A 15,212-nucleotide genomic window follows, 5' to 3' on the forward strand; every position below is an offset into this window, starting at 1 on the left:
ATAAAACTAATTACAAAACAGCAGTGAAATATAGATGTTATAACACAGTATTTGCTGAGGACAATTTTACGTTAATGACTGTGCCAGTCAACTCAAAAAAGCTATTTGCATCCAGTCTTACGTACTTTGTGACCTCACAAAATGTTTTAATTTCATTTTCACACCATCACAGGGGAAAAAAAGAAATTTAATCTGCTTATAAAAATACAACACATGAATCTACTTTAGGAAATATTTCCACATAAGGTTATGTATGACATTTTTCCTTGTTTCAAATAGAGCTCCTCTCCTTTCCTTCCACATGAAATTGATAAAAGGCAACATGCAGGTGATAGCAGCACATATAAAACACAAGAATAATAATGGCCATGTGGAAATATGACAACTGTACCAAAACACTTCACTTTACAAGAGAATGAAGGTCTTACATTAACTTTGGTTTTTTTCAGTATAGCTTTGACTTCTGACTTCTTTGACTCAAACACATTTATGAGTCACCAACAAGCTGAAAGATGAATGTTTGAGCTGTAGAATAAAGTGCGTCTTCTTCTGAGCGTTAAATCAAATAAGCAACGTGGGCTTTAACTATAAGTAAACATGGCTTTTTTTTTCATACATCCACTAAAACATGAGAATATGTCCACTAATTTTAACAGCGAGCTCTCATATTCTCATCTAATTTAAAGTGCATTACTTCAAATCAGATTTTCATTATCTCAAATACAATGAAAAATGAAGCTGAATTCCTGCATTACACTTTCATTCATATTTAAGCTGAGTTTCATTGTTTTTAAAAAGGTCCTTTTGTATTGCCTTTGTTCAAAGTTCAAACAGATGTCTGCTGAACACATGCAGATTCCAGTTTTCCGGTCCGCCAGAGCCACACCAGCACCCCCTGCAGGTACTATATGCCTTATGGTAGGAAAGACCTCCATAGTGGAAAATAAATCCAGGAAACAAACGTGACACTGGTGTGCAACATGATGAAGATGGCGTGAGAGCGTCACCACGGAAACTACAAACTGGTCAAGTGAGACCCAAGTTACAGAAAGACGGGTGCACGTTTAAAATTGTTCATTGGTGACATGTACAAGGGTATTAGTAGTGGACAGTGCTGGAGTGGAGTGGTGGTCGCTGGACAGGAGATGAAGTTATAGAACCTTCTGGAGGATGGCGTTGGGCACTTCCAGAGTCTCGTCCTTCACTAGGACGATGTCATAAGAGTCCAAATATTTGTCTAGCCGCTCCTCCACCTGCCGGGTGACACAGCCGCACACTGTCAGGTCAGAGGTGACCAATAAGCGGTTCAGCTTTCTGATTGGTTGCTTACCTTGTCGTTGAGGAAGCCAACCTTGAGGATGTTCTCCACGTTGGGCACCCCGTCAGCCATGCTGAGGTCGCCCAGTGAGTCGCCCATCAGGATGATGTTGCAGTTGTCCCTCAGCTGCTTGAAGTACTCGGTGTTCCTCAGGGCGCCATCGTGTTTGTTGTACACGTGGATGAGTTCGCCTTTGAAGCCCCGCAGGACGCCCTGTGATGATGACAAAGCTACTACTACCTCTGTTCCTTCGTTTCCCTCCAATATCAAACATTTAGATGATAATTGCAAGAGAAAGGAAAACTCACATTGTCATCAAAGTCCATGAAGTTGGACACCACCTTGATGTTGGGGTGGTAGACCCCCGCCTGGCGGATGATCTCCTCCAGGACGTCGCCAAGGCCGGCGGAGAAGATGAACACAGGGACGTTGTGCTGGTGCAGGCGGTCAAAGAACTGCTCAAAGCCTTCCCTGGAAGCAGGCGGGGCACAAGGTCACGTTGCGTGCGTCCACAGGACTCAAGACCAGACTACGGTGACTGTTGTCCACTCATAAGTGAATGGGTTTAGACCTTTGTGTTGTTGCAATAGTACTCACTAGTCAGTGGATAACTTCTTTTTACAAGTGCATGACACTTAAAGGGGACATATTGTGCTAATTTCCGTCCCTTTGTATTGAGTTGTGGCCTTCAATCAAGCAGCTACAAACAATAACCAGCACAGAAAGCTTTCTAGACCTTCCAGAATCCGCACCTATTCCAGCTATATTTCCTTGGATTTCCAAAACGGTCCGTTTTAATTGAGTCCACCCTACTCCGCTGTGATTGGTCCTGCTTGTACATCTAACAGCTTCAACTGCTTGTACCTGGGCACGCCCATATAAGGTAAGTATGAGCTGGTGTTCATACTTCAAAACCCTCTGAAGCCGAGCGTTCAGAGCCATTCCAAACTTCTTTCAGTGTTCAATTCCAAATTCACAAACCTCATTATCTGAAATGTTGGCATTGTTTAACACGAGAATTCAACATTGTAACATTTCTAGGTTAGAAAAGTTGGCAAACGCATAATAGGTCCCCTTTAAAACATTGCCTGTACAGTTAACACCCAACTGTTTCAACTATCCGCTGTCACAGTTTTTATGAGGACGTCATTGGAAAGCCTGGTCTTTTCAGAGATTGGACAGATATACCACATTCCAGGATACAATTGTAACCACACACTTTCAGGATTTCAGGATATACATTGTATATTGATTCATTCATTCATTCATTTTCTACCGCTTTTTCCTCACGAGGGTCGCGGGGGTGCTGGAGCCTATCCCAGCTGTCTTCGGACGAGAGGCGGGTTACACACTGGATTTGTCGCCAGCCAATCACAGGGCACATATAGACACACAACCATTCACACTCACATTCATACCTATGGACAATTTGGAGTCAACAATCAACCCAGCAGGCTTTGGGAATGTGGGAGGAAACCGGAGTACCCGGAGAAAACCCATGCACGCACAGGGAGAACATGCAAACTCCACACAGAGATGGCCGAGGGTGGAACCAAACCCTGGTATTGTATATTGATATTCTACCTAAATATATCGGGATATGAGTTTTGGTCCACATCGCCCAGCCCTACTTCATTCATTCATTCATTCATTCATTCATTCATTTTCTGCCGCTCTTTCCTCACGAGGGTCGTGGGGGTGCTAAATATATCAGGATATAAGTTTCGCCCAGCCCTACTTGTGTGTTCCAAATATCTGATCTTTACTTTAGAAAAACCTGTGTCAAATACTCCTTTTTTGTAGTATATTGTCCGATTTGAAATGGGGTTAGGTAAGGACCCAATCTATGGTCCCATTGTGTATTCCAGCTCGTCATGTAAAACTTGTTTTACATGTTTCTGAAACAAATATATTAAAATATATAAACTGAAGAAAAACCCTAGAATGTTAAGTGGTTAATAAAGCATTTATGATGGCCAGTTTGATGAGTACCTGAGTGCAGCGTCAGAATCTCGCACCACTTGTGAGAGTTTGTCCTTCTCTAGCCTCTGCTCCACCAGAAGTGTGTGTGACTTGAAATACCTGCACGTACACACACACACACACTGCAGTGTATTGTATTGTATTGTATTGTATTGTGAAGCAGAGGTGTGCAAAGCAGCTGCTCACCATTCCACCATGAAGGGGTACTTCTCCTCCATGGTGAGATGAGGGTCGATCTCGATGGGGTAGTATTTGTTCTTGAGCTGCAGCAGCTTCTCTCGACACTCTTCCGACACCAGACTGCAGTTGTCGATGATGTCTGCGTGGGAGGCGTACACATACACGTGACTTTCTTTAAATGGCATCAAACATTGCGCTGAGACGGTGGTCGAAATTACTCACTGTGGCACGATGGGCAACGCTTGCCATTGACGGCAAACTTGCTTAACGTCATGTCAAAGTCGGTGATGATCTGGAAAATGAAATGAATAATACATGAATAGACATGTGGACGTGATGAGCTAATGATGCTAACACAATAAGACTTAAGAGATTGGTTCAATATAATTATACATACAACCGCCCTGTGATTGATAGCCGGGTGTACATGAAAACATATTTTTTATACATTTCATGCATCCTAAACTCTGATTCTTCCTACTTCTTTCCAGACAATTGTGCAAGTGTTAACATGTGACGTTGCTCAATATCATTACCAAAATCTTTTGTCTATATAAACCTGAAAACTTTCCATTCTTGGTGCCATTTTTATGTACCAAAAACCAAATGTTGTATTTTAACATTTACTTCCCACATATTTCCTTACAGCTGCACGGCAGACGAGTGGTTAGCACGCAGGCCTCACAGCCAGGAGACCCGAGTTTGCATGTTCTCCCCGTGCATGCGTGGGTTTTCTCCGGGTACTCCGGTTTCCTCCCACATTCCAAAAACATGCTAGGTTAATTGACGACTCCAAATTGTCCATAGGTATGAATGTGAGTGTGAATGGTTGTTTGTCTATATGTGCCCTGTGATTGGCTGGTGACCAGTCCAGGGTGTAGCCTGCCTCTCACCCGAAGACAGCTGGGATAGGCTCCAGTACCCCTGGCAACTCTCGTGAGGATAAGCGGTAGAAAATGAATGAATGAATAATTATACATATAGATTATACATACTATAAAAATTCTACTCATGCGAATAAGCCTGTCAAAACGAATGCAGTTTCTGTATTATTCTGACACACGTCAATAAAGAGCACACGCCTCGTGCACTTCCACCTCAAGGCCACTGGGCGGCAGCATTGAACGCACCTGAAGTTTGGATGCTCCTCCTTTGATGAGGCCACAGATGATCTGCTCCACCCTCTCAGGGTCTCTCATGTGCACCGTCTTCTTCTCAAACTGGGGCATCTGGAAGAGGCAGAGTGAAGATAGACACTTTTTTAAAAAAATGTATCATGGCAAAGAACAAAACAAGGTGGCAAAGCGATATTTGTTTGCATCCGGACTGGTTGGGTGTCAATAAGTTTCAGATTCATATTCATGTGAGGAAGAAGAGGAGGAGCATGATGAAGAGGTATGTGTGAGAACATGTCCTGTCTTGATTATAAGTGCATTTCATATACTCTAAACAAGGGGTCTCAAACACTAGTTTGAGGCCTTGATATGAAAGTTTAATGTTAGCGCGGCCCGCGCAAGTTTGATATGGATGCTGTATGGTATCATGTACCCAGAAAAAATGATTACGTTTGATTAATGTTCATGTTAAAGGTTAAATAACTGTTAATAGTTATCCTCCCTATCCGTATGGAAGTGGTACGTTTTCGGCTTTTTAAGTTTAAAGGAAATAACTTGGAGGCTACCGTTTAGGTCGCTAGCTCTCTAGTTTGCGAGTTAGCATGTGTCTCAAGACCCTGCAGTTGCGCAATATGTTGTAAATAAAAACAGTATAAATGTGACTATAGTCGTGTTTTGTCATGTCTACAGGGCTCTAATAATGCTTTGTTCATTTTAATCTGAAAAAAATAATTTGTCTACCCACCAACGATATGTGGTTTCTTAATTTAATTATTTACCGTTTTATTGTTATTATATTTATTTATTACTGATTGATTTTCTTTATTCTTGATCTTATTTTGTGTAGAAAAATAAAAAGTAAGATATTTGAGAACAGTGGAATGTTTTATCAGAGCTTTTCTTGTAGAAAATCGGAACCATAGCAAAGTTTATTAATTTTTCTGTTTTTAATAAATGCGGGTTTTTTGGGGGAGGGGGGGGGGGGCCTGATGCGGCCCAGCCTCGCCCAGACACGAGCTCCAGTGGCCCCCAGGTAAATTGAGTTTGAGACCCCTGCTCTAAACCGTGCAGAAGCCTTCAGGTGCTTGAGGCACTCATGAATGAAATGCTAATTAGTAGCTCATTAACCCTATGGATCTATACAGGATGGTTCTATGTTTTGCTTCTGTGATACCTAACAGGACAAAAAATGAGATGAGTGGATATGATGACTGAAAAGTAAGAAAGATAGAACAACACACACACACACACAGTAGAGAACCACCCTCTTGAAAATGCTCCTCCTGGCCCCCCCCCTACTCTTATGCAATCAGCTCCAAGCATTGCATTTCCTTCAGATTCTGCACAAATGTGACACTCCTAAATAAACACTACACATAATGCTTCCAGGTCATTTATGTACATGGATGAGTTTACTTTCAAAGCCACTTATTCTTCATGCACAACCAAGCTCACATTGCAACACAAATATAAACAAACACACTCACCTCAGCTCTGTCGTCTCAGCGAAAAAGAAAAGTGAAAAACGAATGGGTGGCAAACGAGCGTTTATATAACGGCAACAGGAGGGGCATGGCTTGAGACCCCTCCCCCGCCGGAGAGGAACTGGCTTGACACTTTCAGCTGACTTGTATCAACAAAAACACACACGTAGTGAATTATAAATAGAAGAGCGGTTGTTGGGAGGAAAAGTGACATCTGTAGTCTACTGTGGTTATCATATGACCTTTCAACTTTTTAAAAGAAAGCCATAAAGAGTGAGGGGGTGGACATTGCTGCTGAACACACATTTCACACACACACCCTGTGATAAATGACTTGCACAGGCATGAAAGGTCACCGGGGGTCAAGGTTCAAAATGTTTAGTGGCATTATAATGTGGCGCAAACACACACACACACACAAACACACACACACACACACACACACACACACACACACACACACACTGCTGATGCATTAACTTCATAATGAGAAGAAACTGAACCAGGCTGCTGCTATACGCACAGGACACAATACAAACATATACCATACGTACATTACAAGAGCATAAACACACACACACACACATCCACACGTCAGGTCGAGCAGGTTCTCATTTTAAAGCTGGTTAAACTGGTCTTATGCAAACAGATTGTGATCACTCCAGTGTTTGTGGAAGTGGTTTAATAACGACTTATGACACAAAACAATACAGCACGTAAAGTTGTTAATAAATACCCGGTGTGAATCCAAACTGCGTTCTCAATGTATGTATGTATTTTTTTTTTTTATCACAAAATGTCCTTGTTAGCATCCTGCTAGCTTGTTGATACATGGCAACAGGAAACCTTTCTGAACTGTATATAAGTCCCACATGTCCATGTCATAAAAAAAGACATATTATGGCACGCGCAAGTTGGTGAGGACCAGGCAGCTCTTTATTTGACAGGAGCCAATCACGAGCTTGTCAACTGCAGGAGGTCATGACTCAACATAATTGTGTGACTCACATTGTCATCTTGCAAAGAACACTAAACTCATCACACAGCAACGTACCAACACTATATATATATATATATATATATATATATATATATATATATATATATATATAGTGTACAGTGCATAGTGTACAGTGCACACTACAATTAGTAGTAGTTCAGAAGTAAAGGAGATGTCACAAGATTGCAATTTAGCCATAAATTAGCCGCACCACTGTATAAGCCACAGAGGCTTATACAACTAGGCAACACTTTGCCACAGTCTAAGCCTAACGATGTTCTCGTGTGTGATCGCTCACGGTCAGGAATTGGAATTAATAGTATTTACCAGTGAAAAGCCCTGTTCCACGACACTGCAAGAATACTATTGATACTGCGACTTCATGTAGGTTGGTTTAAAGGTCACTCACTATCTGTGGGTCTTAAATGGAATACTACGTCTGTCAGTACACTTCTGTCAGTATACTGTGTGCACTGCATATTTAGTTCCTGTGTGTGAATTTTGACAGCGCATCAAGAATAAGTCCCATCCTGTTCAGTTTGAACTTTAATTATTCTCTATAAAATTCATTCAATCATTTTGTACCGCATTATCCTCACAAGGGTGGCGGGTGTGCTGGAGCCTATCCCAGCTGTCTTTGGGTGAGAGGCGGCGTGCACCCTGGACTGGTCGCCAGCCGATCACAGTAAATCACTATAAAATGTTATGTTCTATTTTTGGCTGTCTTTGACATTATTCCCTGTATGAAAAGTTGCCTCGATTTTTGTAATTTTGTTTCCGTTGAACCTTTTCAAACAAATTCATAACAAAAACCCAAGTATCACGGTACTACTGAATATGTAATGCACTCAAAAGACTAAGTGGACGCAAGAAAGAGCACCAATTGAGATAGTCTTTTGGCATTTGGATCAAACATGTTTGCGTTAAAAGTTGCCAAGCGGCGTCTTAATCGCCACATGTTGTCCCCAGGTCAAGTTACGCGGAGAAAGATATCCGTGGAGCGCATAGTTTGCCAATGTAACCAGAGCACTTTCCAAAGCCTCCTGTCGAATGTTTAACATGTCCCGACTGTGAATAAGTAGGTCAAAGTTCTCACGTTATATGCTGTAATAACACCATCATGTTCTATATTGCATCAGCCTGTTTTTGTTTAGTTCTGACGACGACGCTTGGCTGTTCCACAACAGCTGTTTACAATAAACACTACTTAAGTAGCCAACTTGGGGGTTTAAAATAGTGTAATACACATGAACATAACGGCAGCTGGTTTAATTATTGCTTATCTGAATGTATAGCTTCAAGATAAGCACATACATTATCATGCTAACTGGATCATTGTGTGCCAATCACAAGCTCTCCGTAAGGTCACACCTGACCCACATACACCTGAGAAGATGTCAGACAAGACAAGATTAATAACTTTGAGCATTGTACACATTTTTAAGGCTGCACAAAGTTTAATTGCGTTACATGATAACGAGCAAAAAAAGTCAACATATTGACCAACAGTGATGATTAGCCTTTGTGTGACGCGATGACATCAGTGACCTTCAAACGACAACTCTGATGGATGCAGACCGCTGTTAGCTAATCTTAGCATGCAATGTCAGTGTAGAGGACTTTGTAAAGGACATTCCTTCTCTCTAACCCAGAGGTGTCCAAACATTTTCCACCGAGAACCAACTTTCTAGAACCTATTATACATTTTCCACTTGTAGACTCCTATAGAGCAGCTACACACGATAGCCCGCACAGAAAACTTTCTTGATATGCGTGCGCCTCTTCTGCAGTGATTCCTCTGACTTCCTTCTTCCGAGCCCCTTCCTGGGTATGTCTATGAGTGCAGGCAATATGCATTCCATATAAAGAAGTCTGGATTGCATTGGTGTCACAAATTCTGGGGACCTAATATGCTTTTTCCACTTTTCTGACCTATATATGTATGTTGTTACAATGTAGTATTCTTGTGTTAAACGATGTCAAAGCGTCAGATGATGTTTGCACATGTGGAGGTGAGCCATGAAAGAGGTTTGGGATGGCTTTAAATGCTCAGTTTCTCAGTTTTTTCCAACAGCATTATATGCATTATATAGCGTTATATGCGCATTCCCGAGTACTGCTCGCTGTTTGTTGAAGATTTCCCCATATTAGCATGGACCTAACGTTAATGGCTTCCAGGAAATATTTGTTCAGGTTTTAACTTACCTAAAGAGACAAACATCAAGCAGAAGTGGTTGGAGTTGCAAATTCCTGACCAGCCAAAGCAAAATATGGGACTGTTTTGTGAACATGGGCGAAGCTGGACTATCTGCTAAACTGTTACTAAACCATGGCAACATTACAGATGACGGGGTTTGTCAATTTGGTTGGTATGGCTCTAAACGCTGGGTTTCAGAGGACTGGAGGTGTGTGATGTCACAGATAGGCGCGCTTCCTTGGATGGGCGTGCGCTGTAGGCCAGATACACTCTCTGCCCTCCCCCAAGCTCTGCGTCTGTCTTTACGCCTCTCCAACATTACATGGTCGTGAGGAAGAGTCAGAGGAACAAGCAGTAACAATTTATCAGTGTCCTAACTGTGTTTATTTTGTGTAAGTCATGGAGCAAATGCGCTTGTCTGTGTAGCATTATAGAGTGTGCATACAGGGAGCGGGGTTGCTAATAGCTGCTTCCCACCACAATTAGTGGCTCCACCTGAGTTTTTCTAAACACTGGTAGTCCTGCAAAAAACCTGTAATGACCACATTTGATTACCCATGCTGTAGAAAACCTAATGCTAAAATGCTAAAGCTACATTACCATTGTTTTTCTTTAACATTTCAATTTATTGCGACTAAAATGACATCATATAATATAATCATATAATGAGACCGTTGTGCCTTGTCTCTCATTATTTTCTCTTAATATTATGTTATTTTAAAATTACAGCAGTTTTTTTTTCAATTTTTGTGGTTGAAAAGTTTTCAGTTTGTATTAAAAAGTAAGCGCTGTGTATTTGGTTACAGTGCTGGACTCATTGAGGAAGATCAAAGAAGAGCCCAGAATGAGAGTACACACTATATAAAAGTTGCCACACCCCTCTAGAAAGTGAAAGTTACATTTATGTCAAAAGAGAAAGTTACATTTATCTCAAAAGTGAAAGTTAAAAATGTGACTGAGAACAGTGAATCAATTGTGAATGTGTTGTGTTTGTGTGCTTATGTGTCATGGAGGGTGAATATGTTTTGTGAAGGCCTATGGGAGTCTATTAGACTGAACCTAAGTGTAGTAATAATAATAATATCTAACACCTTCAATGTTCTACATAAGAGGTGGAACATGGTTTAGAATGGAAACTGTTTCAAGGGTGGGCGTGATACAGTATGTCTTACAGTATCTACAGTGTAAAGGCCTTGAACGTTACACCATGACCCTGCAAGGGAAGCTGCTCTTGTTGCCATGGTGACAGCCGTCTGTTGTTGCTGATAAAGCAACATGGCTACTGTGGGGAGTTTAGCGTGTTTAAAACTTCTATTAGCTTGCCGGAGAGTCCAAATGGTGAATAAATATGTTGTTTATTGTCACACAAAACACACAAAAAGAAAGTCACACCTGCTGACCTTGCAAGAATGCGCTGAGGAGCAACGGGCGCCACCTGCTGGTAAGGTACGTACTTATTATTTGTGGAAATTAGCTCAAAACATGTGTTTTTTTCTGTGGCTTTGAGTTTATTTGTGTCCTTACGTCTTCTAATTGTGATGTATCCTGGCAGTACTAACACTTTAAATGGAGCTGTTATGTTTTTTTAACAAAAACATTGTATAAAACCCCTGCAAATTAGCATACTGCAAATTAGCAAGCTATTTTGTTGTACTCGCAATGTCCCACAATGTGATGCTTAAGAACACACTGTTCCAGACTACAGGGTCAGGACAGGAAGTCTGCTTGAGGCCACACGTTTGTTGTGCACATGCTTTTGTTCAGAAACATGACAGTGCGGAGGCCAGCGAGAGGCTGTCTGCTCTAAAGAAAAGATGACAGGAATGTGTATGTGTCTTTATGGGTAAAGGCCGCAAACTACATGTTGGAAGCCTTTAGAAGTGTTAAGGAGGAGCCGCATACCTTTGACATGAATCATACAGCCAGCAGCTAAGTTTAATTTATATTTTTCTTACTAACATATATGCATAATGGAAAATGCATGGTAACCCGTTACAAACGTTGGATGTGGTCATTTTTTCATCTAAAAGCTGAGTTCTTTGTAGATTTTGTGGCGCTCTTGGTGTACCTAATGTTGTGACCGGTGAATATTGTTGATGCTATTTATTGGACAGGGAGAAGGAAGAAAGCTGCACAGCAGCAGTAAGCAACTTCCAGTGGGCTGTCAAATGTCTCCTGCTGCGCTTTGTGATAACCAAAAGCAAGCTGGTGACCTCTACGACAGCTGCTGGTGCTGTTGTTTGAGGACATCTGCGCATGCGTACGGCGCATACCCACTGTTTTCAGTAAAACGACACGGCAATGAACTTCAAAATAAAAGCAGGCTGCAGATCAGTAACGACCACGTAGCGTTAATGGGCAGCGTCAAGTTCACCTTTACACGTTCAGTACTATTAGAGCCAACCGATATTGATCGCCACAGATGTGAAGTGAACACCGTCGTCTGTTTCGCACAGCTGCAAAAACACAAGCTCTTGTTTTGAAGGCGCGAAACTGACACTTCCTGTCAGTCTCCGGTTAGCTTGCCGCACGATGTCGCTTCGCTCACCATTTCAATGATTCTGGTTTTCTTTCCCGCTCTCTTCTTCTTGGCGACGATGTACTGGGCCAGAACCACGCCGCCGAACAGAGCACAAACGCTCGCACTGGCAGCGGCACCCACTTTGACGACGGCCGTCTTGTCCATGACGGCACGCTGAATCTCCGCGGCCAAGAGGAGTCGCGTCCTGCTGTGCTTGTGACGACACTGACGGCAGACTACTTCCTGATGGCGCTGCCATGCAGCCCAAGATCGTCTGTCGATGACGCGATGAGCCCCTCTGGGGGAGATGTTGTAATGTCACGCCGTCACCGTAGAATCAGAGGTGTACTGTTTTTAATTAGTTAACAATGGTCCAAAGTTTAAAAAAACTTTTAAATTGGACCATGAACTACCAAGTAATGGTGGGGCAGATGGATCCAAATATCGATCCCAACGTTGGTATAAATATTGATTGATATCAATGTCAAAAGAAGCAACCAAGGAGCCCTACCATTATCTGCCAGCCAGCGGGGAGGGAGGCAAGCCCAGACATACCACGGAAAGAGCAGGAGGATGGCAAAAAGACAGAGGAGCATTATTTGACTATATTTTCAGGCTGAAAACGAGACCACAGCAAATTGTGCTAATAAGATATTTTTATATTTATTTATAAACTGCCCAAATTATTTCTGGATCTTGTGATGAATAATCTAAATGGCAAATCACAAAACAGTAATAAAAATTAATTAATTCAGATTTAGATTGATGATGCATCCACCTTAATTTTTAAAAAGTATCTATTAATATTAGTGATACTGACCCTGTATTCATTCGTACTTGGTATTTAATACCAAATCTAGCTGTCCTGTACACCACTGCTACCCAGCAATGTTTAAAATGCTGTGAATGTTCTATTTGTATGTACAGAAAAATGTTAAATATGTTATACTCATAAAAAGTGAGCGCTCATCACGTCTGCTTAACACTGAGGTTTCATGGGGATACAATATTTTTGGGCCACATGTAAGTGACACAAAAAACATGTTTAGCATAAACCACCATCTGATTTTGTGTGACGATTCAGCTGAAATAATCTGTGATAATGACTTACTTTTCTTTCGCTACATTGGAATAGTCAAATTAAACCATATTTATTAGATTAAAAGTGATCGTATTGTATGACATTTACAACTGGAAACTGATGAGCTCTTGTCAGTAGACCAAATGTAAGGAAAGGTTTGCTAAAGTTGTGATGTCTGTGCAAGTCAGGCGACGAAAGTCTTGTGACCGAGCTGCAGCAGAGAAGCTGGAATGCTTGACAAGTAATTCTAACATGTGACCATCAAAACGCTCCTATGTGTACAAATAAATAAAAACAGCAATTCCAGGCTGTCACATGAAGGGAGTAAGTTCCTTCAAACGACTGATGATTTTTTTGTTGCAGCAACTGTACCACACCAACATAACTGATTCAGTTACAATCTACAATGCTGAATCAGCTTGGACTTTTTGAGAAAATGTGTTTTTGTCAAGTTATAAAGCTGCACAAGCTGTTAATGTTGTCTTCATCATCAGAGGTATGCATGCAGGCCAGCGTTACTCCACAGGCCGGATGCCCTTTGCCTCCTCCAGCTTTCTCAGGGTCTCATCCCACTGGGTGAACTGCTTGGACAGCAGGAACATCTGTCAATAAGAACAAAAAGTTGAAAGGAAATGTATTACCACATTAATGACGCACTTATATGCACTTTTACGACTTCATGTACCATTTTGTTGTACTCCTCAAAAAGTTTCTTCACTTCCTGGCACTGAGCATCAGCTTGGTCCTGAAAGAAAACAAAGGTTGAGGCCTAGGCAGGAGAAAACTAAAAAGCGAGCAACACAGAGCATCAAGGGCCATTCTTACCTGCTGCTTGATGTGAATCTGAGAAAGACGCTGGAGCTTGGTCGCATGCTCAGGGACATCTGGAAACAACAGAAACATGCACATCAAGACTGAATGTGCCACCAAATTCCAACAAATCCATTGTTCACTGTCTGAGAAACATGTCCTGAAGCTCACCTCTGATGTAGGAGCTGTCCAGCAGCGGCTGCAGGTTGTTAGCCTGCTCCAGCAAAGCAGCCTGGGAAAACAGGAAATCCTCCTCTGTGTGCACAATAAAACATCACAAATCAGCAATATGAAAGAAATTGGTTTATGTATTATTGAAAGCATTCATTTGCAATTATCTAACCAGCAAGGATGAACTCCAACTTCATGGTGTCAGGCACGGCAATATGGTCAGTGAACTGGGGATCCAAGTACTTCATAAGGTCTTCAACTGCAACACCAACAAGAAAAAACATTAGCATCTCAGATTTGACTACAGACAGTAAACACTACGTAATAAATGCAGAAATACAGCCTAACTTACTCTTTTTGTGCAGGATTTTTACTCGTTCTCGCTTGTTGGCTGTGTTGGTCAGACCTGCCTGTATTCTGGCTAAAGAGTCTGCACACTGCAGGATAAAACACAGTAATAATTACATTACTCGTGCCAATAAGGGTTAGAAAGGCCCACAGAGCGGTGAGGAACTAAAGGAATTTAGCTATTTTAGCTATTTGAGCTATTCCTTCATGCAAGTTTGGAAATCTTCATCTATTTGTGTTCAATTGTCCTTTGTAATGCAAGTGGTTTACACATATATAATATTCTAAGGATCATTGATGTCCTAGCCAATTTAGTATTGGGGCTACTTAAATGTTATTGTTAGGATTACTTCATATTTGTACAATGAATCACAGACATTTATCGTGATGTACATTGTATATTAATGCCCGACATTAAGACACTACGGCGCTAGCTTTTCTAAAATCAAATATAACACTGCACAAATATGTATTCAACAGTAAACGGTTCATGTATGTTGCATTACAGACACACATATAAGTGTATATATCTAATATTTAATGCAAATAGTCGCTGTCGTGTCACATTATTTGTGACACAAAAAGGGCGTTTACTTTACGGCTAGCAATAGCTTTGCTAGGCTAACGGCTAGTTAGCATCTCCGCACAGCCACACCTTAGAACAAAATACAAAAAACTGAAAAGCTTAACCTGACCTTTAATGGTCTTCCGCTTTTGCTTCTCCTTTCGCCATAGATGCGAGTCTCCAGTGCCTGAAGACGCATTTCCAAGTTGTCTGTTGCCACTTTCTTTTCCATTTTTTGGACGTTTTTCACATAAAGTACACTGCTAAACACAAAACAGCCACACGGTGACGTCCTTTTAGTGCGCCGCCGCATGTTGATTACGCATTTACGCTGGGTTATGGCGATAAATACGTGACATAATAAATACTTAATTAATTAATTTAAAATAAAGAAATAGAAATAATATACATGTATTTTATAGCTAAATGTGTATTGTCC

General features: G+C 41.3%; 2 protein-coding genes across 3 annotated transcripts; both read right to left on the minus strand.

Annotated features, from left to right (window-relative positions):
- Positions 1–125: 125 nt before the first annotated feature.
- Positions 126–12,063, minus strand: nt5c3a (5'-nucleotidase, cytosolic IIIA). 2 transcript variants are annotated; one of them, XM_058053338.2, is made up of 8 exons: positions 11,826–12,063; positions 4,612–4,710; positions 3,704–3,773; positions 3,488–3,620; positions 3,311–3,400; positions 1,627–1,789; positions 1,331–1,531; positions 126–1,253 (listed from the first exon to the last, which is right to left on the minus strand). In XM_058053338.2, exons 1-8 carry the CDS (start codon positions 11,961–11,963, stop codon positions 1,152–1,154), a joined length of 996 nt encoding a protein of 331 aa, XP_057909321.1. In that variant the 5' UTR covers positions 11,964–12,063; the 3' UTR covers positions 126–1,151. The 2 variants fall into 2 exon arrangements, with proteins under 2 accessions (XP_057909321.1, XP_057909322.1); XM_058053339.2 differs by lacking the exon at positions 11,826–12,063 and adding an exon at positions 6,084–6,210.
- A 397-nt stretch (positions 12,064–12,460) lies between these two features.
- Positions 12,461–15,072, minus strand: dctn3 (dynactin 3 (p22)). The gene is made up of 7 exons (XM_058053342.2): positions 14,904–15,072; positions 14,213–14,297; positions 14,033–14,119; positions 13,861–13,944; positions 13,705–13,763; positions 13,565–13,624; positions 12,461–13,481 (listed from the first exon to the last, which is right to left on the minus strand). Exons 1-7 carry the CDS (start codon positions 15,003–15,005, stop codon positions 13,395–13,397), a joined length of 564 nt encoding a protein of 187 aa, XP_057909325.2. The 5' UTR covers positions 15,006–15,072; the 3' UTR covers positions 12,461–13,394.
- Positions 15,073–15,212: the final 140 nt, after the last annotated feature.

This window comes from Doryrhamphus excisus, linkage group LG5 (assembly GCF_037039965.1).
Source record: "Doryrhamphus excisus strain RoL-2023G ecotype Guam linkage group LG5, RoL_Dexc_Guam_v1.1, whole genome shotgun sequence".
Classification (NCBI taxonomy): Eukaryota; Metazoa; Chordata; class Actinopteri; order Syngnathiformes; family Syngnathidae; genus Doryrhamphus; species Doryrhamphus excisus.

Excerpts from the sequence above, each read along its gene's own strand:
- nt5c3a (XM_058053338.2), bottom strand. The coding sequence starts at position 11,963 with ATGGACAAGACGGCCGTCGTCAAAGTGGGTGCCGCTGCCAGTGCGAGC. Across the intron at positions 3,621-3,703 it reads GCGTTGCCCATCGTGCCACA|ACATCATCGACAACTGCAGT; the intron begins GTGAGTAATTTC and ends CCTCCCACGCAG. Across the intron at positions 1,532-1,626 it reads TCATGGACTTTGATGACAAT|GGCGTCCTGCGGGGCTTCAA; the intron begins GTGAGTTTTCCT and ends TCATCATCACAG.
- dctn3 (XM_058053342.2), bottom strand. The coding sequence starts at position 15,005 with ATGGAAAAGAAAGTGGCAACAGACAACTTGGAAATGCGTCTTCAGGCA. Across the intron at positions 14,120-14,212 it reads AAAAATCCTGCACAAAAAGA|TTGAAGACCTTATGAAGTAC; the intron begins GTAAGTTAGGCT and ends TTGGTGTTGCAG. Across the intron at positions 13,625-13,704 it reads AGATTCACATCAAGCAGCAG|GACCAAGCTGATGCTCAGTG; the intron begins GTAAGAATGGCC and ends GTTTTCTTTCAG.